The following is a 27,028-nucleotide window of genomic DNA, read 5'->3' on the forward strand; positions in this document are numbered from 1 at the left end:
TGTAGTTCACAAAGAGATTAAGCCCGAAGCACAAAGACTACAATTCCCGTGCTTCAAAGGAGAGAAAAAAACGGAGTTCCTCACGCCTGATAAATTGAAAACGCTAAGAGCTTCATAGCTGCCCTCAAGGAAACGTACAAGAATAAAATCAGATTAGATTTGATTTGATACAAATGCAACTAATAGCTTTGATAAAATGCATTGTAGATGTTTGTCCTTATAAAAGCATTCATTTTTTCTTTTCACTGATGCTAACAGGCTTTAGGCTTAAAATGTGACTAAACAAATAATGGAAGAAAAATCTGCTGAGGGCTGTTAAAGACATCTCTTCTAGCTCAGGAATTCCCTGAGATGTAAATTGCTGGGCTGATACATTTGCTCTGTTCTGGCACTCCTCCTTCGGTACCTACATTTGGCCCCAGGAGAGATGGACCTGTCTGGCAGTCCTGACGTTCATAGTTAAGCACACTTGAGATGACAGCAAAAAGTGTTGGCAGATAGATGTGGAAAGGGCCTGTGGCAGCAAGGATGGACAAATAATGAAAATCCGGTCCATTGCGCTGCAGTTAGCGGGGCTGGACAAAACCCGAGAGGTCAGCATGGCACAAGTGATCTGTGTTCAGCTTTCAGAGGAGGCACAGATGAAAAATGAGAGGGCAGTTGTTTCTTTGATCTGGCTGGACCTCTCCCAGGGCATAGTCAGACACCCTAAACCACTTCAGGATTAAATTCTTTGCCCCCAAAGGGCTTGTACCAGTAGCGCCGTTCACCACTTCCTTCCTGCGCTCGCTGGGCGCACCAATTGCTCCTACCCCTCAGCACTTCTTTAAGCGGGAGGGATTTCTTCCAGTGTGTTCCAGTTGATCCAGCAGCTCCTCCTTCCTAAGCTAGCAGGGGTGGCTACTCGTGGGGACTTTTTTGAGTCCTTGTGTGAATGTGGTTGGTGGTGCTTTGCAGAGCTGACACCACCCAGCTAGTTTTCAACCCCAGGGCTGTGCTGACCTGCTTGCTGCCTACCCTGCGCTCCCTGGCAGGAACTGATTGTGCCTCTCTGCTTGGAGCAGACATAGGTCTTGATAATCGCATGATAAACTGTGTGAATTGCCTGGCAATAAGGGGTTTGGTGTTGGTTGTTTTTTAGGGTTTTTTTTTTTTTTTTTTCTTCCAAAGGAGTCTTATTTTTCTGGAGAACAAATAAATGGGAGGAAGTCCAGACTGCTGCAAGGTAGCAGCCTGGTACTAGATGCTCGCCTATTTTACAAAGGATGGACTCTTTCTAGTAATATGGACTGCTTTTCAGATGCGTTCTCCAAATTGCTCTTGCTAATTAGTTCAAAACATTGCAGGGATTTTAAATCCATTTTTCTTGCCTCTTACAGTTATTTCAAAGCCCAGACGAGCCCGAGCCTGTATATAGCAGCTTGTAATTTTGCGACCACGAGGAAGAAGCGCATCCTGCTTGCGTGGTGCCAACCCTGCCCATCCCTGCCGCCCCCGTGCCCTGCGGAGGTGTGGGGCGCGACCCTCTCCGTGGCAATTTCGTGAGCCTTAAATGACCGTGAGGCTGTTAGTGCCTGTTTTAAGCGTTTAAACGGGTTTCCAAATCGTTGGGTGGTGACTCTGCTTTGATGCCACCGGGGTGGTGAGGGCAGCCCGCGCCCTGCAAAGCCCGTTTCACCCCGTGTGTGTGTGGGGGGGGGGGCTGCCGTGCCGCCCCATACGCCACCTCCCGTGTCGGGATACGGCGATTTTTGGCTAACCCCCCCCCCTCCTCCCCGGCTCGGTCCCTGGGTGGCGGGGCAGCCCCTTCCTTCCCCGGTGCTCATTACCATAGCGCTCTCCCGGCACCCCCCGCGTGCCCCGCCGCCGCGCCTCCCTGCCGCCCTCCCCGGTGAACCCCCCCACCGCCCCTCACCGCCTCCAGCGGGAGCGCGGGGTGTGGGCGGGGGGGCGCGCGCCGGCGCGGGGCGCGGGGCGGCGCGCCGGCGCGCTCTGACCACGGCGGCGGGGCGGCGGCGGGGGGGGTGGCGGGAGGGGGACGGGTCGTTTAGCTTTGCGCAGTGGCAGTATCGTAGCCAATGAGGTTAATCCGAGGCGCGATTATTGCTAGTTGAAAACTTTTCCCAATACCCCGCCATGACGACTTGAAATATAGTCGGCATTGGCAATTTTTGAGAGCCTCTTCGGAGGCTGGTTTTATGTGGTTAAAGACAGAAAAGAACAGATCGTGGAACCCCGGGTCTGAGGCAATGGGGAACACGCGGGGGGGGACGTCTCGGCGGGGGCGCAGCCCGCTGGGGGGGGGTCCCCAGACTGGGGTGTCCCCGGGATGGGCTGATGTTGGCGCGGAGTCAGTGGGGAGCCCCTCATTCAACAGAGAAATGCGCGCCCTGACGTCACGCCTACTTTGCATACTCCTTCCCAGTAAGCTTCGCGGCCGTCCCGCCGCTCGGTACGGATTGGGGGGGGGAGGGAACGGGGCGCCCGGCTCCGGCGGTGCGCGGAAGGCACGGTGGCGGGTGGGAATCGCTACCGGGGAAGGCACGGAGGGGGGTGCGGTCGTGCGGCGGGGCTCGCCCCGACCTCGGCGGCGGCCCCGGGGCGAGGGGCGGCGGCGGCGACAGAACGGGATTAGCTTTGCGCAGTGGCAGTATCGTAGCCAATGAGGTTAATCCGAGGCGCGATTATTGCTAATTGAAAACTTTTCCCAATACCCCGCCATGACGACTTGAAATATAGTCGGCATTGGCAATTTTTGACAGTCTCTACGGAGACTGAATTTTGATGTGAAAAACAGACCGAAAGATAAAAAGGGAACTAGGTTTTGTGTTTGCAAGTGGGGATTTGTCTCGTAGAGGTTTATTATGGGGAGAGGCAAGGGCTTTTGTTCTCGCTGCCAGCACCAGCTTCTGCTAAAAACATGTTTTAATAAACTGCGGGCGCGTTTACACAAAAAAGCTCGGTTCTTGCGTTTTTCTTTTAAAGCTGCTGAAGGAGGAAGTGGGAGGACTGGAGTGCCGGAGAAGTGTTGCTTGTGTAGCTCTTGCTGAGGAGGATCACGACATCTCAGAAGGTAGCTTAGGCAGTGAGGAGAGGGTTGGCATTTCTGGAGCAAGTGAGGGGGAGTGAAAGTCTGCATCGTGTTTGACTGGGTCCAGAAGTCCTCCAAAACCTATTACGGAACAGCTTTCAGCGCACAGTACCGTAACCTCCATTTTGTGGGGATTTGTTAAGGTATATCCATTGGCATCACTTGCTTAAAAAAAAAAAAAAAAAGGCTCCTTATTGTCAAAGAAATCACAAACCTTTACTCTGGAAAAAGCAGCTGCTCAGTTTGATGTAAAATCCTATTCACCATCCGTTTCTAATTTGCAGCTGTTGTCTTATTTAATACCTAAGCAGACCCTGTGGAGGGAGACTAGTGACCATTGCACACCAGCTCCCTGGGCTGAATCTCTGCTGGAGCTGGCAGCAGCTGCCCTCTGTCACTTTGTATGAATTAGATGTAGCTTATGCTCCTGACAGGTTACCTCTGAAGTTTTTTTCTGTATGGTTGTGTGCCATCCGGATGCTCCTACCCTGCCGGTAAGACCCTGAGCTAGGCAGCTGTTTTAAACTATAACTAGGCAGAGTAGAAAACTTAGTAGTGAACATTAATGTTCCCTCTTTATCGGGTTTATTTGTAACATTCAGCTGTGCAGGGGTATTATACACAATAGTGACCACAGAGTGACAGTGAAACCTCATAGATGGTATTTGTCCCCCCATTTGTATTTCCTTGCTAGCAATATCAATTTGAAATCAAAACCTGAAGCAACCCTTTGGCAGAATAAGCCATGCTAATAAATACCAAAGGCATACATAGTTTATAGTAACACGCTCCATGTAATTGCTTGATTCATATAAACTGTGTTGATGAGTATTGGTTTCATCACTTGTTTCTCATCTCTTCTGCCAAAATTGTCTGTGATAATACACTGGTGTGGTGCTTTCCTTCTGCATTGCAAAGTCATGTCCTACAGCTTATGCTAGAAACCAAGTATGTTCGTTTTGCTGCAATAGATCCTTCCAACAAGTGTGAAGTTGGACCCTGAATGGGGAAGTTGCATGTTGAGGTTTACTGCCATTGCCTTAAGCCTAAAGCTCTGCCTGAATTTTTCTTTTATGTATTCACCTGAAGGAAGAGCTACATCCCCTTTTATGATGTCCTTGTGGCACAGCACAGAGGACACACACTGCAATGAAGTCATTCTCATCGCTCTGCAGTTTCAAGTCACTTGCTAGAAAGTGTACAGGTAAGCTCTAAATGTGCCTTGCAAGTCTGTGTAGCTTCATATCTGTTCTTCTCTGACATAGCTTGTCTGCCGTAAATAACGGTGTTTTTCATAGGAGGTATGAAATGAGCTTGGATTGATCCTCTGTTTGGCAGCCAGTCTGAGATTACAGCCCTGAAGGGGACAGGTGGACAGTTAATCCATCCAGTCTCTGAGTCTCAAGTGTGTGGAGGTCAGTGGGTTAAGCCACCCTTCTATGGAGCTGGTCTGTAACTGGTAAACGATGCTTTGACTAGAGGGAAAGGTGCCTTGAGCAAGTACTCTGAATGCTTGGGTTGTGTGGAGCCAGGAAGTCCTGAAGTCCAACATTAGGTTGATATTGACTCATTGTCTGACTTTATTTCCAGCTCCCAGCCCTGTTTCCTATCTGTAAATGGGGGCAATAACTTGTCACACATTCTGTGAAAGATAAGTCAAGTCATAACATGTCTTAGTCACAGGGCACAACGTCAGAGGAAGCCCCGTGTATTCCTGTGCTGTGCTACCTGCATCCATTCCCTAGCGCTTCCCATCTGGCACCAGTTATGAGGGATGTAGCTGCTCTCAGCATCAGGTCCCCCTCAGCCCCACCAGCAGCCTCTGGGCACGCCTTGGGTACACTGCTCTGGTGGAAAAGAGTTTGCTGGAGGTGGCCATCACTGGGGAACTGCAGCTGCTTCTGCCAGCAGCTGGCAGCTGCATAAGAATGGTGCTTGAGCAGCAAGCAGGTGTTTGTGAGTGAGAGTTTCAGAGGCGGAGAGTGGGTAGATGATGAGAAAACAGGAGTTCCAGGGCATTAGGAAGGACAGGAGAGGATGAACGTTGTTTGGGTGAGTTTAGCTTGAGCCCACACCACTAAGCAGTTGTCTTAGCAGCTTGGGGTTTAACCTGCCCCTGCTCCTTAGACTATCATGGGAGGGTTAAGGACTGGCAATTTTAAGTAAGAAATGTTATTGGGTGAAGAAGATTTCAGTTATGAACAGCATCTGGCTATGAGGAGTGCAATGAGAATAAGGTTGGTTTTAAAAGTCATGTTACTAGAGGATAGTATCACTCGTGACAGCCCTGCCTTTCCAGCTCGCTGATCCTTTCATTGCAGTGCTGAAGCCATAGGCAAAGCTTTAGAGGCAATGACTTTTTTTGCACTGAGCAGCTTGGACACAACCTATTTTTTGTGGGTGCAACCCTATCTGGTGCTATGACATGTTAATTTCAGCCCTGAGATGGAATAGAAACTGCTTTCTTGATTTGCACTCACTTCCAGACTCCCAAAGGACACTGTAGGAAGCTGCAGATAAAAATTGCATACCAGGCTATAATATGAACAGAGCACAGTGGGCATTTTATTTATGCAGAGGTAAAAATACAACCCAAGTCAAGACAAGTGCCTGTCATGTGTTGCTAGAAGAAACAGACAGATCCCAGGAAAGGACACGTTTCTGGTGACCTTAGGTCCACTATGCTACCAGTAAATGGTAGTGGTTTATGTTGCTCCACCTGGGGGAATGCATCCTGAAGTCCTCATTGTGCAGCCAGTGATAGGTTTTGAGCAAATGTAACAGTCCCTTCAAATAATGTTTTAAATTTTGCTCAGGGACCAGCAAGGGTGGGTATCAGGCAAGATCCTTGGCATTGACGGTGAAGCACACAGTGAAAGTCTTTGCTTATATTTGTATTGTATTTAGATCTAGGTAAGGATGTAATTTTCTGAGAAGTTCTGGATTTGGAGTAAAACCTGGAATGAATTTCCTGGAGGCCGCTGATTATTCGCGAGCGTTGGCTGGGACTAGGGAAGGGATATTTCCATGCCCCCCTAGTGATAGTTCTCATTGTAGCATGTCTTAACACAGGAAATAATGATGTCTGTTGAATTGTGCTAGCTGGGGAAACTGGGTGTGTTTGTGCCTAGAGAGTGAAAAATGAAGCATCGGAGATTGCTAGCAGCTGACCTCATGTTCTGTTTTTATGAAAATGCAATCCCGTAACCTCAGCTCGACAACAGGACATGTGCTGTTCAGCTCTGAGAACATTCTCTGACTCGGTAGTCATTTTGTAAGGAAAAGCACTACAGGGGTCATGTTTCCTGCATCCTTAGCTGTTCCCACACTGATAGTTTTCCGCGTATCCCTCATCAGATTAGGAGCTGAACACTTGGGCTGAGCAACTGTTTTTACTGCCATGTCGACTTGGCTGGAGAGCGATGGTAGAGTAAACAGCGGCTCTGACGAGGGTGGAGCTGCTCTGTGGTTCGGGCAAGGCTGAGGACTTTGCTGCCTTGGAGCGTAGTTTGGTGGTGGTTTGGAACGCAAGGCAAGTCGGAAGCGGTGGTTCGAGATGCACTGTCACATGAGGGCTGTTACGGTTTTTAAACAGAGCAAAGGAGAAGTGATTGGTGGCTTTCCTTTATGGCACCAACAGCTTGTGGAAAGTTGTTCGGGAAAGGTTTCATTTGCCCAAGCTTTCACGCGGATCGGGTAAATCGTCAGGGGCTCAGAAACGTCGCTTCGTTCGTAGGCTTTTGGGGGGCGCGCAGCCGCAGAGCGCAGGGCTCCTCGCAGGGAGCAGCACCCCAGCCGAGCCTGGCACGACTGCATCGCAGCCCCCCGGGTGGGCCGTGCCCCTCGAGTGAAGAGGACAGGGTTTTGGGTTGCGTTCCTGGCCGGGCACCGGCAGCCTCGGACGCGCGTGGGGTCTCAGGACGGCTCCCCGCGGCAGGGCAGGCTTTGCCGCGGGGACGGAACCCGGCCCTTTTCCCAGGGCACTTCTCCGGAGCTTTACCGGAGCTCGGGAACGCGGCCGGGGGCCGGGAAGCCGAGCCCCCCACCCCGGGGCCCGGAGCCGGTTTGGCGGTTCCCGGTGCCACCGACAGGGGGCAGCGCCGCGCGGGAGCGGCGCGGAGGGGGCGCGGCGGGGCGGGGCGGGGCGGGGGCGCGCGCGGCCCGCGGGCGCGCGCGGGGGCGGGCCGGGAAAGTTGCGAGGCGCTGAGGCGGGCGGCGGCGATACCGGCGGCGGACCGGGCGCGGCGGCACCATGGACGATTTGGGTGAGTTCCGAGCCGCCTGTACTCCCCGCGGCGGGGAGGAGGAGGAGGAGGAGGAAGGGACTGCCGCTCTCCCCCCCCCCCCCTCCCCGCCTCAGCGCCCCGGGCAGCCCCCGCGGCGGCCGCGGCCCGCCCGGCCACGCTGCGCCCCTCAGCGCCGCCGCCGGGCTCCGCGCCGGGGGGTTCGGGCCGGGCCTGTCGGCGCCCGGGGACGTGTCGCTCCCCGCGGACCGCGCAGGCCCTCCCGGCTGGCAGCGCTGGCTCCCCCCCCCCCCCGCCGCCCCCCAGGCCCCTCGGCTGGGCTGCCCTGGGGCCGCCGGCAGCCACCCACCCCCGCCTGCGGTGCGGGCCGCCGGTGTTTGTCCCGGGTCTGCCCCGGTCGGGAAAGGCGTCCTTCGGTGCCGTACCCCGGGAGCAGCGTGGAGCGTGGTCGGGTTTCGGCAGACACCTCCTCCCCTGCCGCTGCCTCTCGAGCCTATTCTTGGGCGAGATGTGTAACTTTGCACGGGTGTAGAGGGATCGCTGGGGAGCCCTCGGGGGCCAGGCGAGCACAGCCCCTTGCCCAGCGTGCCGCCGGACTCAGCGCTCATCCTTCTCCTCCCTGGGTTTCTCCCAGGTGTGCCGAAACCTTCCGAAACTGTGTAGCGGGGAAATGTCAGGTCTCACTGGAAAGATCTAGAGAGTTTGAGTTCCTTTGGTACCAAGCCGGAAAGGGGGTGGATCTGCCAAAATCCCTTGTGCACTGGGAGACATTAGGGTGACTGAGTTCCGCTTATGAAACCGATTAAATCAGACACTGGGGAGGGGCCGCAATCCGTTACTTCCATCCTACCTTTAATAGAAACCAGACCTTCTGTTAAGATATGCTCCAGGAAAAAAAATGTAGTTTTATTACTGGACCTGGGAGCTCACATTACAGTGCTGGCATAAAGCTGGTGGTCACGCCTTCAGAAAACAGACTCTAATTTGGGCTAATGATAAAAGTTACAGGGCGAGGAGTCCATCAGCTGCATGGCTTCCTGGTGAAAGGGGCACCACGAAGGATTCATTCTTAGGGAGTGAAACCTTACCCTCTGCCCGGGTGAAGTAGCTGGTGGTGCAAACAGAATTAATTTCTACTGCAGTTTCTTCTCACAGTTATTGTTTCTTTAACTGGAGACAGTTCTCTTTGCTGTTTCTTATGTCCCTCAGCCTGGTTATCTCTTGGAGATTTGGTGCAAGTTTCTAGCTGTTCAGGAATGCATCGCTAGTCAGAACAGGATTCACCCAGTCTGTGTATTTACTTGATGTGTGGCCCTTCAAGGTGAGCATACAGATACCATTGTGTAGGGCCAGTTTAGTGTCTCATCAGCATGCTCTTTAACGAACCACGGGAGCTGTACTGTGCCCACTGTGATGTTGCATTCTTTTCCGGTTGTCCGAATAGGCTACTGCAGTTTCAACATATTTTTCCTTTCCTCTGTAGGAGGGTTGGAGGTGAACTGCAAAGAAAGTCTGAAAAAGATCCAAACTTGTGTCTGTTTTGCTCTTCTGAGGTGTTAAATGTATTGGCACAACCAAAAATTAAAGTTTTGATCTGATCTTTAAAACAGAATTTTTTGTCTCAGCAATTTGATTCATCACGTCTTAATTACACCATGTCTTTCTCAATTTTTATGCGGTCTTTCAGACTGTACAAGATGTGATTATCTAATAGTAAGCAGTTGAACAAAAAAAGTGGGACCTTTTCTCTCTCTAAGCTTTTCTTTGCTGTACAGAATTCACCATGGAAAGGCACGGCAGCTATTTTCCCTCTGGAAATCATTGTTAGCCCCCACATTGCTCAGTTCTTTTTCTAAAGCCATTCACCTTGGGGTGCATAAATAAGGGAACAATGCTTTGCTGATACAACTCTCCTGAAATAAGTCAAACTTTTGAATTGAAGTGAGAGTTGTTTGTTTTTCTTTCCTCATTATCTATGGGTGGATTATCTGAGTTGCGGATTAACTGTGCCATGGATACAGATGCCTGCACTGGCTGTGTCCAGAGCCAAGCTGGTCCGGCAGGACTTGTTGGTTCAGGCACAATGCCATGTGGACATAGCTGCACTGCTTCCAGGGCCAGTTTTGGCCCAAAAGTAGTTTAGCATTGAGCCTGAGCTAATATGCCTTGCAGGTTCAGGGTTGATGTCAGGTAAAATCAGCTTAGATATTTCCACACCATGCTTCTGAATCTATGTTGTGCAGAAATGACTAGTGACTGGTGGGCCTTGCTAGACACGAGGGAACACCTCACAGAGCCTGTTGGTGTGGCTGTTCTTAACTCCCTGAATTTATCAAAAATCTCCTCCCTCTTCTGGAGCTGACGGAGTTGATCAGCGTGTGCTTGTGCACTGTAAAATGGAGGTCCAGAAGTATCTCAATTTCATGCTGCTTGGGCTGGAGAGGTTATGAAACATCTGTGAGAATGGATTTGTATTGCTTTGGGGATTCATTGGAAGTTAAGAAAAACTTTGTTCCTTTTGTTTTCCCCTCAGTGTTGAAGAAGTGGTGTTACGGTGCACAGCGCACACAGGAAACTGTTTCAGAGCTCTGCAGGCGGAACTCGTGCACCCCATTGAGCTGGGGGTGCACAGGACACTCAGTGCTGGGTCCGGGTATAAACTAGAATAGCACATTGTGGGCAGGGGGGGAGGAGACGGTGAATTCGAGCAGCTGACCAGACTTGTCCAGATTGTCTTCCTTGAATCTTTCTAAGGAAGTGTATTTTGTGGATGTGCTTGGAGTTTGACAGGAAGCTTGGTGAATGAGTTTGCCTTTCTGCAGTGTTGTAAATTGGCACAAAGAGTAAAACTTTGTCCTAAAGAGTGACAATCCTAACTCAGGGCTATCGCCCCTTTCAGGGGATTACCAAAGCACAGCGTGTTGTTACATGCTGTGCTTCCAGCACACAAGTGACCAACTGCACATATTTGCTTCAGGCTATTTGAGGTATTGAATTAGATGTTGATTATTCTTGGTTCTGTGGTGCTACCTTGTCTAAGTAGTATGTGTGAACAGACCCGTTAGGATCTGCTTGGTTGCAGAGGAAGAAACCTAATTTGTGTAGTGTGTCATGTATTTTATGGTGAGAGGAGCAGGAGAAAGGAAACTTTACATTTGCTTTAGTCAGATACTGTTTGATTTTTGACTTTGAATGTTTTTTGCAGCCTTTTTCTGAAAGGGGTTGTTTGCAAACACTACTGTGATACTTTTTTTTTTTTTTGAGCTTTGGTAGCTCCAAACAGAAATGGTGTTGCTTTTAGAAGCTTTCTTTTGATGGCTTTGGAATTCTTGCTTTTCTACTGCTTGGTGTTTTTTTTTTTTTTTTTTTTTTGTTTTGTTAAAAGGCTTCAGATTTTTTTAACCTGGGTTTTGCAATCAAAACCAAAACAGCATTCACTAGAGCTTGTAAAAGATGTTTTACAAAGAAGTTATTTCTGTTTAATAAGAATGTATTTATGGTAGTATTTTGGCTGTGCATGTAAACTAGACTGTAAGCTTCTTATTTTAGGTGTGCTTGCTCACTTCTACAAGGATTTTTCTTTTCCAGGTTTATCTAGCAATGTGGCTTCAAAATTCTGTGTGCAAAGGTTCAGTGGCACAAGGGATTTTACTTTAAAAGTTGTTTCCCTCTGATTTAGGAACTCTAACCCACCCTCTCTTCAGGGCTTAATCCTCTCAAGATTGACTTAAAGGGAGGAATCTTGCCATTGATTTTTCATGGGAGTGTGGAGGGGATTGCATATGTTTCCATCTGTCATCTGTCCTAACATTTGGAAGATTGCTGTGCTCTGCAGGGCTATGCTGTCCGTCTCTCTTCTGAGGGGGTGCTTGCCTGTTTCTGAGTCAGTTCCTTCAATTTGGAAGTCATATGCAGTGGGTCTTGGTCTTACTTGACTGAAAGTTTAGTGTGAAATTGCTCGTGGTCAGCTACGCCCAGGAAATGGTATTGGGGGAAACGCTGGTAAAGTAATTTGGTCCCTTGGCTTTCTACTGGCTCAGGTTTCTGAGTCATTCCTGCTGCTGGGCGAGAAGACTGTAAACAGAACTAATACTCTGCACAATGGGGTTCTGACTTGTTTTAGCTTCTTAGCTGTTGTGACCGTTCATAAAACAGGGACTTCATTGTCCTGAGCAACTCAGACAGGGAGTCCTCTGCCTCAAGCAGTGTGTGATGTAGAGAGAGGCTTCTTTTCTTGTTGCTCTATTTCCATGGAAAGTCTGGACTCTGTGCTGTCTTTAGCTCCTTTGTCCCTCGCTGGGAGAGGTCAACTTATCCCAAGTATTCAGCTGCCCTCCTGGTTAAAATTGATCCTCTGACACCATCTCTACCACTAGAGAAAGAAATGGGTAACTTCTCATACATCTTTAACTCTGTCTCTCTACTTGTTCTTTCTTTCCCAGGGAATCATGATAGTTCAATTTCTCTGGACCCTTTTTTCCTCACCTTCTTTGCTCTTGAAGTGTATTATATGCAACAAGCTGTGAAACTGAAGAAATGACGGATAAAATTCTAAAGTCTGGCAGCAGAACAAGCAATAATAATGCACTTCTAGTTAGATCAGAGTTGGTTTTCTGATCTAGTGCTAAGACAGACATATATGAATTCCTTAAATTAAATCTGTGCAACTAGAGGGGGGGAAAAATCCTGTCCGTGGGCACAAAACAAATCTGTTTGAATCGGACTAATGTGTTAGTTGTGATATCCAGGATCTGCTGCAGCTTTGGAGATAGCCGGAACACATTCTGAATTCAGTTGTGTTGTGCTAGTGGAAAATCAGTGCTAGTGAATAGGATCTCTGGTCCCAGTTTCCTGCTCTGCATCTGAGGCTACGCCTCCCTCCCTGTGTGTACTAATCTTCTGTGTCTCTTTTTGTCTGATGCGGAAGCTGTTAATGAAGATGCTTTTCTACTCCAGCTGCCTGAAAGCAAGACATTGTCTGTGGGAAGCTTCCCCAGGCTATGATAAGAAGATGGGGTTTAGGGAATGAGTTTCTTGGTCAGTTTAGCCTGTCCGAACTAAGTTAGGTTTAATAACAAGCCCTGGAAGTGCAGGTTGTCATGACTGCTATTATATTTTAAAATGCTAGGTAGGGAACTGTGGAGACCTTTGGGTCCTGTTCTTGTTTCAGTGTTTGTAAAATCTCACTTCACATCTCATCCAGATTCAGATAGCAGCTAAAAATGGTGATTCCAGCTTCCCCATGCCTTGTGTGCTTGCTGCTTACTTAGCGAGTATCAGGCTCCAGAGTGAACTGGTTCAAATTTCTGGTCTTTTGGAAAACCAGCCCTTTTCCCGCAAATTGAACAAATGATTTGCCATTGAATCAATAAGCTGAACTGTCTTGCCCTGTGGCAAGGTAACTAGATCCAGTGCAGTGTAGAAGCAAGGAGTGGCACCATTCCTTTCTGTTTTGGGTTGAAGTTAAATGGATTGGAGAGAAAGTGGAAGTTGTGATTTCAAATTGGTTTAGCCTGATTTAACTGCTGCTGTAAGGTGTGTTGTGTTTCCTGCCCCCATCTCCCTTCTTTGTGTCCACAATAACCGTTGGGCAGTTAGCTGGATCAGCAAGCTGATTGTTCTGAAAGTCATTTTTTTACATGGACAGTGGACTGGGAAGTAGGTGAGCCTACCTCTTCTAGTTGTAGCTTATGTTTAATCTAGCATAAGGTAACCATTTATCCACAGCCTCAAAAACTTGCCCTGACTTTAGGCATATTGTTTCTCTGTCTGTGAAATAGGGATAATAGCTCCTTACCTGCAAAGTATGGTTAATGTTTGTTGAGATCTCTGTGTTTCTGAAATAGCTTCCAGCTGAATATATCAGAATAGTAACTCTTTCAAGCTTTTCTGGTCACCATTGCTGGAAAAGCTTGCAATGGCAAGTTTGAATTAGATTTGTAAGTTTTTATTCCCTTCTCAGCCCTGTTTAATATTCCCTCTCTGCCGTTCTGATTGCTCATCCTTTCTTCATCCTCTGTTATGATAGGCTGTGAGTAGAGAGAAAAGATTTCCTTTCCCTTCCAAGTTCCCCACAGTAGTTCTACTCTAGTCTTTCCCTTTACCACAGAGCGTCGTGAAGTCGTTCAAAGAATGTTGTGTGCTAAAGATATACTATGGAAATAGGAGGTGGGTGATGACTTTCTCATATCACTCTTAGCCGTTTTTCCCATTTGTGCTTACTCTCATCACAAATGGCCCCAGAGCCTCAGAAACTAGCTGGCTGGGGACAGTCTTCCTTGATTGACTACTGTTAAAATCCATGCTCTCTCTTCTGTGTATGTATGTTTTTAAATCCCAATAAAGCAAATGAAGTAGAAATGGCAACTGGAGTGCTGTGGAACAAGTTTGGTGTTGGCGTTTCGGTTACTGGAACTTGAGTCCTGGAGATTATCTGTTTGTGCTGTTTAGGAGTCTGGTAAGCTCTTTTTCTGCTCATATAAATGTAGCTTTTTCTTGTAGCAGACAGTAATTATTCTGAATTTACATGGGAAATTTATCTAAGCAGTTTGAGACAACTATGAGCTGAGGATCCAAGAGAACTTATGGCAGGCCACAGCGGGAGGTAGCCTGCATTGTTATTGCTTGGCTCCTTTTCCCCTGTGCTGGACTGTCTCTACACTGCGAAGGAGTTTAGTTCAAGTTATTTAAATGATGATGAGGTAGCCTGAAGTCTTCAAATGCAGTTTGTCATGCCACTTCTCACAGTGTTCTTATCATACGCAAGTTTGGTGTAGATGGCTTTGCTGGGTGAGCTACTGAGTACATCTGGCTGGCAGCATGCCGTGGAGTATAGCTTGATTTCTTGTTTTTTACTGTTTATTGCACATGTTTAAACCTCTAACATCTTGCAAACGATGTGAAGGAACATCAAAAAAAAGTAGATGGCGCTCCAGGGAATAAACTTTCTGAATGACACTTTGCATGGGGAATTGTGCTTTAAATGGCTGAGCTATAAATCAAACTGTATGGGGTCTCCAGGAATAAACCAATCCCATGTTTTTGTCACAAAATTGAGCTGGCAGACAGAATTAATCTTGTGTCTGTCTAGATGCCTGATAGGATCTTGCTTTATTTCTATCCGTGAAGAGCAAGGTGAGCAGAGAATTTCGCTTCATGCTATAGGAAACCAGTGGTGGTTCGGGGACTGTGATTAGGCTGTTTTTTTCTAAGAGCAGGAGGGGGCAAATAAAGCCAGAAGTAGAAAAGGTCATGGGCAGGAGGGCTGTAAATGATTTGCCATGGATTAGGGGCTTAATGCTCCCTTGTTCTACCCTCTTTCATGGTTCTAAACAAGTTCAGGGCTTCTCTCTGAAAAGGTTTCTTTGGGGTTGAAGCCACTAATTTCGGCTGGGTCAGACAAAAGAGCCTAAGGCTTAACTGCAAGTCAGTTGAGGTTGCTGGTGCCCCATGAGTTGGAATAAGATGATGGCCTGGCTGGTCTTCTCCACTTCTCATCTTGTTTGACCATTAGTTGGGTCTGCTGCTCCCCATTCCTCAGCACCAGCACCTGTCTTGGGACTAGGGATTTTTTGTTGCTGCTAGCAAATTACCCCTTTTCGGCAGAGGTGGTCCACAAGAGTAAGATGCCTAGCAGTAGTACTTCTGGTTTGGAGCTCTCCCTCTCGTTCATTATGGTTTTACGTGGGAGACACTTCTTGGGCTGTGTTGGTCTGGTTAGGCAGTGTGATACACAGCTGGAACTATTCTGCCTGGCTGTGAGCAGCTCCAGCAGTTAGACAGGATCCCTGCAGAGAGCTGGAGCACTGGGGGAGGGAACGAAATGCCATTTAATCCACGTCATGAAATCTGTTATCAGTGGCCAACTCAGTGTTGTGGGTGGGTGAGCGGTGCTGGCCAGAAGAAGCTGTCTTTTATTTCTGCTGTGAAATGTGAGGAGCTCAGCGCTGTCAGGCTGGGAGCTGTGGAGTAGCTCTGTGGAGTTTGGGATGAATTTGTCAGTCAGGTTCTTATAACCCTAAGTTTGTCGTTTCAATCTATCCTGCTAGTGCTTAGTCTTAGATTTGCTACTTGGCTGTCCTGAGCAGTTCCCTTGGGCAGTGCCTCACAAGCACAGCTACTCTGGCATGCTGCTCCTGTACTTCTTAATTGCTTAAATCTGGTGCCTCCAGTACCTTCTCTGCCTTGGGATCATGCTTAAAAGCCTTGGCCATGCAAGTTAGAGAGAAAATCTGTTAGGTTATCATTCATTTTTCTGTAAGAGTTGGTTAAGGGCTCAATTTGTTGGATGCTACTTTCCCATCAAATGTGAGGGAGGAAACTACATGAAACAGATCATGCTATATGGCTTACGGTGGCGTGAAACTCGGAGACGATCTAGGCTGTCTGGATCTGCTAGAGTCCTCTGATTGCATTGCTTAGGTTTGAAAAACACTCTGTGTTGGATGGAATAGCCGGTGTGATGTGAGGTGTTTGGTGCCACTTTCTCTGGAGCGGTATTGCTCTGGTGTGATCCTGTCTTTGCAGGGTTGGGAAGCTGTTGGGGAGGAGGGTTGAAGACAAGGGGTTGGGGGTAGTGCAGGGAGGAAGCTTTGTGTAATTCTTGGCTGGCTTCTGAGTAATTGTTTTAATGAAATGGAATGCAGTGTATTCAGTGCTTGCTTGGCAGAAACAGCTATTTTTTTATTTTCTATTTTTTGGGGGGCGAAGGAGTTGGAGTTAGTCTATTTTCCAGCTGCTTTAAGCAGTTAGTCTTGGATTTGTCGCAGAGATAGGAGTGGAATATTGTTCTCAGCGAGGGGGCAGTTGCACTGCTGTGTGTGTGTGTGGGAGGTTGTCTTTGTACATTCAATGTGTAAATGGAAGAGCCTGGTTCCCCTGTTTCTATGTGCGTTGTGAATGCTGGTGTGGTTCTGAAGTGGATCAGATTAAAGTACACAACAGTAATGGGATGATAGTGATGTGAGTAGGTACATGTCCATATAAAAAATATATGCATCTAGGTACTTGATAGGAAAATGAATCAATTTTCCACAGTGCCCTACTTCAGTGTATAGCAGGGAAGAATATGATCTGTTGAGACAAAGAAGTCAACTTAATTTTCAGCAAAGCAGAAATGTGGGGGCTGGGAATCTTGACTTCTGTAGACTAGTGCAAAATATTCTCTCTAGTTATCTCAGATGGTTGTTGACTTTTATCATCGGATTGGTGGAGGAACAATCAGAGATCATGCTGAAACCCCTTTTTTAGAAAGTAATTTGAAGAAGGATTCCTTTCATGTACCTATGAAAGGGAAGTTTATTCTCATGCTGCTTCTATTTCAGTATTGCTGACATTTCCATTTTTGGTCAGCACTGGAGATTGGTCTCTCTTACTCATCTTTACCTCTCAAAAATCTACTTTCTCTTTGGTCTTTATAATTTTTTTTTTTAATTGTGGTTTTCTGTGGTCATGAGTTCTCTTGTGAGTAAAACAGCCTTCAGTTGGTAGAATAAAATTTTTCTTCGTCTAATAACAAAACAACAACTTCTGTGCAGGGCACCAAGATGAAGAAGCTGTCATGTGTTTAATTGCTTTATTAATACTGCTCTTGGTAAAAAGAAATCCTCACTATTTCTCTTGCTGGTGACAAAACAAGCAGGAGACTAGTGACTAATACTTCTGGCACAATGCCAGATGATAGGTAGAATGATAGGTCATCTACATTCTCACAGTAGGAAGAGATGAGAAAACCTTAAACATTCTCCAGCTCTTCTCCATCTACTGGCTACAATATATTTTAGTTCTAAAACTGTTAGTTTTCTGTCTGGCTTTAACAGTTTTCTTTCTTTCAGTGGGCCTCTGTCATGACATTGTGAAACTCTTGAGCCGCATTCTTCTGCCAATGCTAAAAAAATAATAATGCAGAGCTCTAGAGCTGTAAAGCAATCGCCAATCTCCATCAAATTACCACCCACATCTTCTCCCAAAGTAGACTGGGGGACCAGTTCCCACATTAATTTCTGGCACATTGTCCTCCTCTTGTTCCCAGAAGCTGCTTTTAAAGTAAAAAGAAGCTGCTTTAATTAGATTTTTAACCATGTGCTTCTTGGCCCCTTGTACTCTGTTGTCTTTCAATTATGTTGCTTGCCCATGATCTGTAATTACTTGGGTTATCTTTTTTAGTAGAATGCTCATCAGATTGAAAGCTTCATTCTAAAACTTTATACCTATTATAGTTGTAAGTGGTACTAAGATCCACATGACTGAAAAATGTTAAATATTTTGTTGTCATTTCCCCCTGCCCTGCTCTGTGAGTTTACATTGTGCTTTTGGCAGCACTTTGTGTAAAGTCAGTTGCTGATGATGACTTACACTTTCTGGCTTATAAAGAGTTTGGTGTTGCTTCCAAGTCTGTTCCCACTCTCTGTTGCAGAGAACCCTTGCAGAAACAAAAACTTCTTAAAAAGAAAAATCCACCATTTTGAGAGTACTTTCTTAGTAATTAAATTTTTAACCAGCTAGTTAAACCACATACCACATTTGACAAAAGTTCCTTTTCTAAAAAAAGGGAAGCAACCTGCCTCAGTGGTTGGCAGGTCAAGCCGGCAAGTCTTTTTAACTTGTCTTTATTTGTATCTCAATATACTAACCTTTTATCTGGCATCCTTAGTATCTGGGTGAGATTTGCTGGGACTTTATTTCTCCTTATAGGCACAGGCTTTTCAAACTTGAAATACCTTGGTTTCTAAGGGTAGATTTGCATTCGTTGAACGCTCTTTGCATTTATGCTCTTGGGAGATATGCTTGTTACTTACTGAATGGGAAGTTCCTGGAGTTAATGAAAAATGCTCTCTTCAAGGACTAAACTCTCAAGCCTGCATTCTGATATCACATTTAAGAGCCTTCAGGATAGGAATGCCTCAATAAGACTGTACTAAATATGGATACGATTGCAGTGTCTCTTTAGTGTTCCTGTTCTTTATTGCTGGAATCCTTCTTTTGCTGGTAGCCAGGCATTCTATATCTCATGGGCAGAATTTGTGCTTCTAATGCTTTTAATGAATTCAGAATTTATACTAATATTTCTGTCCTTCATTTCATCACCTTTATGTGTGTCTCAAATTTTGTAACTGGCACTTTGCCTGGATGGGTTTATATTCAGATCTGTTTATGCTGCTTGGATAGGATTTCCACTGTTTAAAAGACGCTTTTTTTCCCCTCCCTTAAGTTTCGTGTCTATTCTTGCATAACCATGCAAAACTTACCCTTCCCTTTATTGGTTATAGGGTCCACATGCATTCCTGCTTCTGTTACTTTTTAAAAGGCAGATAATTAACTTAGAATGTGCAAGCTCTGACAGTGTTTTGTCTCTGACTGGGTCCAAAACCATTTTTACATATGCAGATGGATAGATATTTAGCAATCTTATTATTGACTATGGTTATCTGTGTGGCAAAGGTGAGATGCTGGGGTATCTGAGGTGGTGGTCCTGCTGGCAGCTGAGCCAATATAATGGCTTGCTGCTGCTGAAAGGGGGGATGGTTTTACTTTCACTCATCCTTACCCCTTTTCTGCTTCCTTGTCTGGCTGTTTGGACAGACCCCTTCCTTCTTGCTGACTGCTGTGCTCATCCCTCTTTTCTAACCCCAAAGAAAACAGTCAATTTTTTTGGCTGGGTGTATATTCTGTTGAAGTGGTTCACAGAGGGGTCTTGTAAGAGCCAAAGCCAACACAAGTAAGTGGCAGCAGCACATGTCTGGAAGACGGAGTAAAACCTCTCCATTTTTGGCAGTGGTGAACTGTTAATTCGCCTTTCTGCATCTTGTGAAACTGTATCCTTCACTCCAGGGTGCTCACTGTCCAGTGAAACTTCTGTGCTCTGTTCCTGTGTAAACCCTGATGTAACATGTTTCCCTTCCTTAGATGAGTTAGAATCAGCAGTTACCAAATTACCATCTCCATGTAGTAAGTGCTCTACAGCTGTTATAAGGTGTCCTCTTAAGTGGTCAAACTTACACACTTGTCATTTCCACCTGAGGGCTCTGGAGCACAAGTAAATGAGACTTGCTGTTGCCCAAAGATTTGGAAACCACTGCTGTGTGTTTACCCTGTTCTGATTTGCCACTGCTTATGGCACTAAGCTACTGCTTAAAGGCTGCTCAGAGGAGTTATCCAGTACTGGATTAGCATGTGTTGTAACCTCAGTGCTGTTTATGACAATTTTCAGTTCAAGTCAGACCCAACTGCCTACAGTTATGCAAATCTCAACCAAATACAGTCCACCCAGGGCCTAAAAAATGCCCTTGTCTTACCCTCATTTCAGTGGGCATGTAGAGGGTTGCTTGGTAGTAGCTGGATGCCACACACCTCTGCATTTGGCAGTTTTTCTCCAAGTCCTGTAGTCCAGGGCTGAGCAGTGTCTGGCACGCAAATGATGGCAGTGTTTTCCACTCTGGTCTACTGTCCTTGTAGTTGTTACTGTTCTCTGCCTGCCTTTTCCAGAGAGGCATGAGAACAGATTGCCCAGTTCAGGTCTCTAAAGAGTGTACTTCCGTGCTGGAGGAAGAAAGCTAGTCTGCTGGAGCAGACAGATGACTTTCTTTCCCAGCAGCTCTACATGCTGCTAAGGAAGAAGAATAATAGGTAGAAGGAGTCTTTCCTTTCATTGCACAAGGAGGGCAGACTGACTTTTGGCAAGATACTAATTATATGGCATCAACCTTACGTACATGACTTGGAGAGAGCAGCACGGGTTTGGAGTGGCATCCGCTGTAGCAAAATTGTAAGGCATGATAAATTTCCCAGCACTGTGATGCTCTTACTGCCCACTGGCACTAGTTCCATGAATGTTTGCCTGACTGATCAGCCAAGGGACTAGAAACTACCTCGAGCCCTGGGCTTCTGTTTATTCTCTTTACCAGAGCTGTAGTTTAAAATCTATAGTGTCTTGTTTCCTGCTGTTTCTATACCCATCCTTGGACTCTTTGCTCTGTTTAATGGAGGTCTCCTTTGTACTAGATTTGTTAGATGTTTGTAAAATGGCAGTACACGCTGTGTGTTGACCTAGCACTTGCAGAGTAGCTGTGTGCTGATGTAGCAGGAAGGGTCTGGTTCTTCAGATAGCTGGCTTGGCTGAGCCCCTCTTCCTGTAGGAATACAAAGGAGTTGGTATTTTGATCAGAGGCCTTGGCCCTGGGAAATTGTCCCAGAGGGGTCAGTTCAGTGGCTGCTTGTTTGGTTTTCATGAATATTTTTGTTTTGTTTTGTTTTGGCAGAGGAGAGCAGATCTTGTTGGACTTTTTTGAATGTTGATCCCAGTTTCTGTGAACTTTCTGAGGGAAGCCAGCAGCAAATAAAAATTCTTTGACATGCATGAGGAGGGTTAACTTACTATTTCGTGCATGTAAGGATAGACAGAGGACTAAAAAGGTTAGTATATTGGTGACTAATATTTTTATTTTTAATTTTTTTTTCCATCTAGGATATTGGCTGAAATCCAGCCCAGGTCAGTACTGAGACAGTATTAACTGCTTAGTTGCTTGTGTAAAATGTTTACACTCACTCCAGTCTGTTCCTTCCACCAAACTCAGCCAGAATGCCACTTGACTCTTGTTCACTTTGAGAGTTGCTGTGTATGAACAGAGCTAATGTCCCTTACTTTTGCCTGAGCCAACTCGCCTCCCTCCCAGAGACAGTTAGGTCAACATTGGCCATTTGCTAATTCCTTTGTCTGGGACTTCCTGGAAATGCCTGAAGATCTATTTGCTGTCAGGCAGAGATCAGAAATAGATCTTGCACAAGAAGAGCCACTCTAGGAGAGGACAGTCAGAGGCTGTACTTACCCTCCTTGGAGACCAAAGCTGTTTCCAATTTGGCAGTTGACACACAAGGAGCGAAATGAAGACTCTAATTTGTGTGGATCGTTGTTCCTCATAGTCTTTCACAGGGCTAACTATAACTGCCCATAGGAACAGCAGTCTATTTGCTTCCAAAAGGAGAGGATTCTGACAAAAGACTTGGTAGCAGGTGGAGCTCATAGCAGGCTGCAGATTCAGACTGAGAAATTCCAACTTAAGTATTTTTAGTACAGGCCTGAGAGTGAGACTTGCTTTCTATTCTGATATAACGTGGACTTGCCATGTTATGTTTGGCTGTTCAGGACTGCATATCAATTCTCCATTTCTGAAAGTTAGATGATTTTTTGTGCTATCAAGGGGGTGTGAATGTTAGGGTGAGGATTCTGATTCATGATCCTCATTGGAATTCAGGTGCGGTGGCTACAGACTTTACTGCCTATAGTTGCTGCAGGTCACAACCTGTTACATTGATATAAAATGGAATACATGGAGGTTGAGATTTAGGTTTAGGGTGTGGAGTTGTCGACTGCTGTGACTGAAAAATGTGGCTGAAAATGACTTCCACTTCTGTTATCAGTACTGTAACTTGTGGGTGGGACAATTGTCTGAGGACAGTAGTACTTAAATCATGGTGGTCTGAATCACTGGAGGGTCATGAGTTGGCTGTTTAAGTCTGTGTGAATCGTTTCACATATCACGAACTTTTCTTGTGCAATCTCCAACTTCTCTGTCCAGTAAACCAGAACCTGTTTTTGTGCTCTTAAACATTGTACAAGGGTTGAAATTAGCTCAGCCTGGTGCTTTTGCATGCGCTGTGTCACAGGGTGTGCTGGAGCTATGACTTGCAAACCCTTCACAAACTTTTCCTGACCCTCCTGAAGATTGTTCATCGAGCAGTGGAAGAATTTTTTGACTAAGTTTATCCATCTTTGGTAATTGTTTCCTGTTGTTCAGGACTTGGTTTGAGAGTACAGTGAATCTAGATAGAAAGGAACCACACAGGGAGTTATTTTCTCTTTTAGCTTCATACAACTGTGGGTTCATCTGTCTGTGAATTGCTATACAGAGGCATTCAAGGCTTGTGTACCTGGGGATCTGGCATTCTCAGAAGCTTATGGTAGCTGTGAAACTGAAAACATTTATTTGTTTAGTAAGCTGGACCATGAATTCAGTTTAAGGCAGCAGGTCGTAGCATAAGGTGTTTGTTTTGTCCTGGCATGAGCTGTTTGCTGCTCAGGACTATAAACAGAGGGAAGTAAATATAAGATGTCTCTTCACTTCAAGTGTGGAGAAAGCCATGCTATAAAAAAAAAAAAAAGAGGATGCTGTATATGACAGGAAATAACACTTCCCTCCCTGCCTCCCCAGCGCTTTCTGGAAATGAGATATAAATGGACGGACACACCTTTGGGAGGGAGCAGGCTCTGAAACCAGAGATGTCACAATGCTGCTAGTAAGTTCAAGTACTCTTCTTGGAGGCAATATATGAAGAACACAACAGCCAGCTTAAGCTGGATTTGTATGGCCTTGCTTTGCTCTATGCTGTCCTTCGATCTTCAGTGCCAGTAAGAGTTTGTTCTTCCTGGTGTTTCTGTTGACAGCTTCCGAATGCGATAGCCACGGCAGTGGAGCGGACAGCTTAGGTTAGTTTGAAGACCTTGAAAAGGCTGCACTTGGTTCAGCAGCTTTTTGGCTGAAAACAAAAAATACCATATTCAAACTATGTTTTCTTTGGATATTGGTCTGGTAACCTTACTGTTTTTTTCTGGAGCATTAGGTACATCCCTCCTGAAAGGAGATGGTACTTAAATCACAAATCACTTCCAGTGTGAGGATGCTCAACAAACCTATAACATATTGAGGAATATTTCTCTCTGACCATGTAAGCAGTTACGTGCCTTGTGAGACTTGAATTCCGTTATTTCAGCCATCTACTGAGCTGTTCTGAGGTAGTGGTAAGGGGTTGAAAGTTTTTCTAAGGAAGTTGGAGGAAGGCAGAAGGCCTGTGCATTTCTCTTTTGTAGGTGGTGGTTCATTTCTCTCAGCCAGTTTGAACTGGGGTCTAATTTAGTGTTCAAGAGCTAAGTGGAAAAATTCTGGTCCTACAGGAAAATCTTTTGTGGTTCCTTCACACAGCTTGGACTGTAGGCCAGGGAGTGCTGTGGATTTGTGTCGTTCTATCCAGGAAACTGTGCTGACTCAGACCTTCGAGGCAGTTGCAGTGTCTCTCAGCTTGCATGCTGCGTTGATGATCCCATGCCCTCTGGGTCTGGTTAAGATTAGTTTACCTTCCTGCTAACTCGGTGATGTGAATGGAGCCAGCAGTCAAAGGATTTCCCAGCCTGTTGCATCAAAGATGACAAGAGGTGGATCTGAGGTTCTCGCTCAAAGAATGGGACTGTGATTCCCATGGACTACTGGTGTCATGCTGTGAACTGGTCAGCTGGTTTCCTACAGAGTCTCTGTGCGCTTGAAAGCCTTGCTGCTGCGTTACACAGGAACTCGCTGACCCCTTGTGATGCTGGCACTCTAGCACCCTCACCATGCTGACAAATACACCATTGCTGAGGTTACAGGGCAGGTCTGAGTTTTGGTGAAATGCTTGTGTTAATTTGAAAGGAAGTGGTGTGGCCAGTTCCAGGAAGGATGTAGTGACCTTCATGGTTTTCCAGCACACGTACAAATAGCCCTCTTGCCCCTCAGAGGGATCCAGTGGAAGGTCTGAGCTCACATGATAGCTTCTGTTGGGTGTTTATAGAATACAAAGTTGGCTCATCTTCAAAGTTTTATGGTCAAGAGTAATCTCTGTCAAAAGCTAACTAACTCTTAAGCTTGGTGGCACGAATGAAATAGCAGCAGTAGGTACATAATGTATGCAGCCCTACTGATTGAGCCATATCACAATTCTGGGGCTGCAAAGCCAAAATAAAATGTCAGTGTAGGCTCAGGTGGAAGTGGCTGGTAGTGGTGAGGGATGTCTTCAGAATTTAAGAGCATTTCAGTTTGTGCTGTCTGCTTATTACTCCCTTTTCAGGCTGCAGTTTTTCTGGTCTGCATCTGAGATGCAGATTAGTTATGGGAATCAGACAGGAGGATGGGTGATTACTTTCAACTAATGGCAGGATGGGGCTGGATTTTACAGTTTGTGTCCTGGTCTGAGTTTTGGAGGTGAAATACAGTATTTCCTATTTAAAGCAGAAGTCTTATTCACTTAGACGAGGGCTAAATTCTGGCCTTGGTCTCTAAAACATTTTCTAAAAGCTGCTTAGTTCATAGAGTGGCTGGAGCTATGCTTCCAAGAAATGTAATGAATTTATCTAAAAAAAACAAGCCAACAACCCAGCAAACTTTACTGGATTAGTAAGTTGAATTAGTTCAGAAAGCATCTGGTGATCAGCAGGGTGAGTTCCAAGAACAGTGTGGGTTTGCATGCTTGAGGAAGGGGGATTTTCTGGGCCCTTCCCTTACGCTGGCAGAGTATGGTGGTGTCAGCTGTGCTGAAACTACACCCAGAGCACTCAAAGGGTTTGCATTTCATCCCCAAATGTGCAGTGAGTAGTTACTGATAAACAGTTACTGAAATTGCTTTAAACAGGCTATACTTGCACACACTTTCACAGCCTCATGCTTGGGGTGTTAGTAGTGCATGTTAGTTGTGACCAGTTAGTTGGCCACAAGCTCTGGAATAAAGTCTCCAGCTTGGGTCTCAGTGGTTGGTACAGGAAGCCACAATTATTGCTGCAGCTGATCGTAGAGACCACATCTCGCAGTGCAGTGTCTTGTCTTTGTTTAGGCATTTGCTGATAGCGGTGAGAGCTGGGTGCATGGGCTGCTGTACTGGGGAAAGCTAACTGGTTTGGCTGTCTGTATTTGATGTTTGGCAGATAAGATTCATGGTGGCTGCCATCATGTGATTTTGAAAGCAGTTCTGTCTGTCATGGGATGAATTCTTGTTCAGTTTTTCTCTGCAGCCTGGTGTAGCTAGGCATAACAACTACTAGATGGTTGCCTTTGCTGTTCAGCTTTTACACAACTTTGTAAATCAGTGTCACAAATGCATAGTCTTGCTTATTCTAAGGGGCAGTATTGGTTTCAAAGAACAGAGAAGCTTCAAGGGTTTAATGGATATTGTCTTCTATCAGACGTCACCATACCATGTATTGATACTAGTCTGGACACTTCTTTTTATTAAGCAGTGACACAAGGCATGACTTGCACCAATACCTTGATAATGAGAAAGCATAAGGCTTTGAATAAACATCAGTCACTGGAATACATTAAAGAAATAGCTGAGTGATTTTTTTACCATGTCATCTGAACTTCCTTTAGGCAGGTCTAGGCAACGTGAAGTAAAAATGGCAGGGGCTGCTCCGTACTGGTACTCCAGCAGTTGTTAGGTCTTATGACTTAACTTTTGTACCTTTAATTTTTTTGTATCTTAAATAACAATTTGTCCCAGCTTCACAAGAGAGCTGAGAGCTGTTATGTGTCCTGTATTCTAACCACCTTCTCAACATATTGATTAAATTTTGGAAAACTTTTAAAAGTCTCCTTCTCAAAATGTTTTAGAAAGTAAGCTAAGCTATTTTACATGCTTTCTATATATACAAACCAGAGAACTTCAGGATTTTAAAAGCATCTAGTTACACTTCGAATTTTTAAGGTCTCATTTTGAATGCAGTCTTCGTGTTTTATTGCTTTTGTAGTCTCAGATCTTCTTGCATTTAAAGTCATTGATTAGAATATAATGCCTTAAGAACTTGTTATTACATTTCTTTTACCTGGAAGTCAATGCCTGCATTCACCTGTTTGTTCATGGTTTTCCTATTTGTGATAATGCTCTTCCGTTTTGCTGAGAAAAGTCAAAACCACTGTAAAAAAGGGAATTCCTGTCATCAGTGTAGCTCTTTGGGGCTCCCCATGGCTTCCAGACTCAAACTCGAGGGCAGTGAGAAGCCCTACAGCAAGGCTCCAACAAGTCTTTTTGATGCAGCTCTTCTAGAGCATTGCAAATGTTTCTTTTGAAAGGCTATTTAATAGGATAAATATACCCAAGCTCCCCATTCCTCTGCAGTTACTCACAATGTAAAACTCTCTTGCCAGGGATTGGGTTACAGCCCCAAGCTGTCTCCCTATATGTGAGCTGAAGTTGCGTTTACTCCTGGAGGTGGGAGAGAGAGAAGATTTACTTGAACCTAATGAGATTTTTAAAGTTTGGATTCAGGGATTTTGCAAAGAGGCTGCTCAGATGAGTCTGCGAGCTCAGGGTTCAGTTCTGGAGATGCATTTCCCCTTGTTTTTTTAGGGGACCACAAAACCCAAGGATTTGAATTCAGCATCTTACAGGTATTAAGAAAAAAGGGCTGGAGAATGGTGTGTCATTCTGCAAATGAGGGGTCTGCAACTTGTCTTCCACTGAGTGAGACATGATTACCATGTAAAGTCTGTGTCCTCATTTAGACCTGCCCTTATGGCTATCTTGCTTTTTATTTCTATTTGCCAATCCTCTGGGAATCTTCTGCTGCCTAAGCCAGGAAAACCTGTAGCTGCATTAGAGGAAATACTGTAGTTTGTGCTCAGACATCCCATCCTGATTACCCAGTGTGCTGTGTCTGGGCTGTCAGGGACATGTGGCAGTAGAGATGCTGGGGGAGACGGGACTCTGGCGGAACGCTGAAGATGTTTGCTCTGTGTGGCAGTCGGATGAAGAATCCTGTCTCCAGTGTCACTCGCTTTCCAGATGTCCCATGCAAGAAGCAGAGCTACAGGCACCGTGCGGTTTGATGGATGCACAGATGTGGCTTTCAGCTGTTGAAAATGAAAGGCTGATATCTGAGGCATTTGAAGTATCTTGC

The 27,028-nt window shown here is 45.9% G+C and overlaps 1 protein-coding gene and 2 non-coding genes across 6 annotated transcripts in view; all 3 read left to right on the forward strand.

Moving 5' to 3' along the window:
• Nucleotides 1-2,049: 2,049 nt before the first annotated feature.
• LOC138687595 (U4 spliceosomal RNA) lies at nucleotides 2,050-2,190 on the forward strand. The gene has a single exon (XR_011326749.1). It is a non-coding gene; the product is annotated as a U4 spliceosomal RNA (small nuclear RNA).
• Nucleotides 2,191-2,633: 443 nt separating this feature from the next.
• Nucleotides 2,634-2,774, forward strand: LOC138687596 (U4 spliceosomal RNA). Its single transcript, XR_011326750.1, has one exon. It is a non-coding gene; the product is annotated as a U4 spliceosomal RNA (small nuclear RNA).
• A 1,425-nt stretch (nucleotides 2,775-4,199) lies between these two features.
• PXN (paxillin) overlaps nucleotides 4,200-27,028 on the forward strand; it is a 51,490-nt gene continuing 28,661 nt past the window's right edge. For 2 of the 4 annotated variants that reach the window (XM_069795263.1, XM_069795266.1), the window contains exon 1: nucleotides 4,226-4,295. In XM_069795263.1, the coding sequence (XP_069651364.1) occupies nucleotides 4,241-4,295 (55 nt within the window). In that variant the 5' untranslated portion in view covers nucleotides 4,226-4,240. Of the gene's footprint in view, nucleotides 4,296-7,269; nucleotides 7,357-27,028 lie in introns of those variants that run through there. The other 2 variants (XM_069795265.1, XM_069795264.1) reach the window with 2 other exon arrangements.

Source organism: Haliaeetus albicilla, chromosome 10 (genome assembly GCF_947461875.1).
Source record: "Haliaeetus albicilla chromosome 10, bHalAlb1.1, whole genome shotgun sequence".
NCBI classification, from domain to species: domain Eukaryota; kingdom Metazoa; phylum Chordata; class Aves; order Accipitriformes; family Accipitridae; genus Haliaeetus; species Haliaeetus albicilla.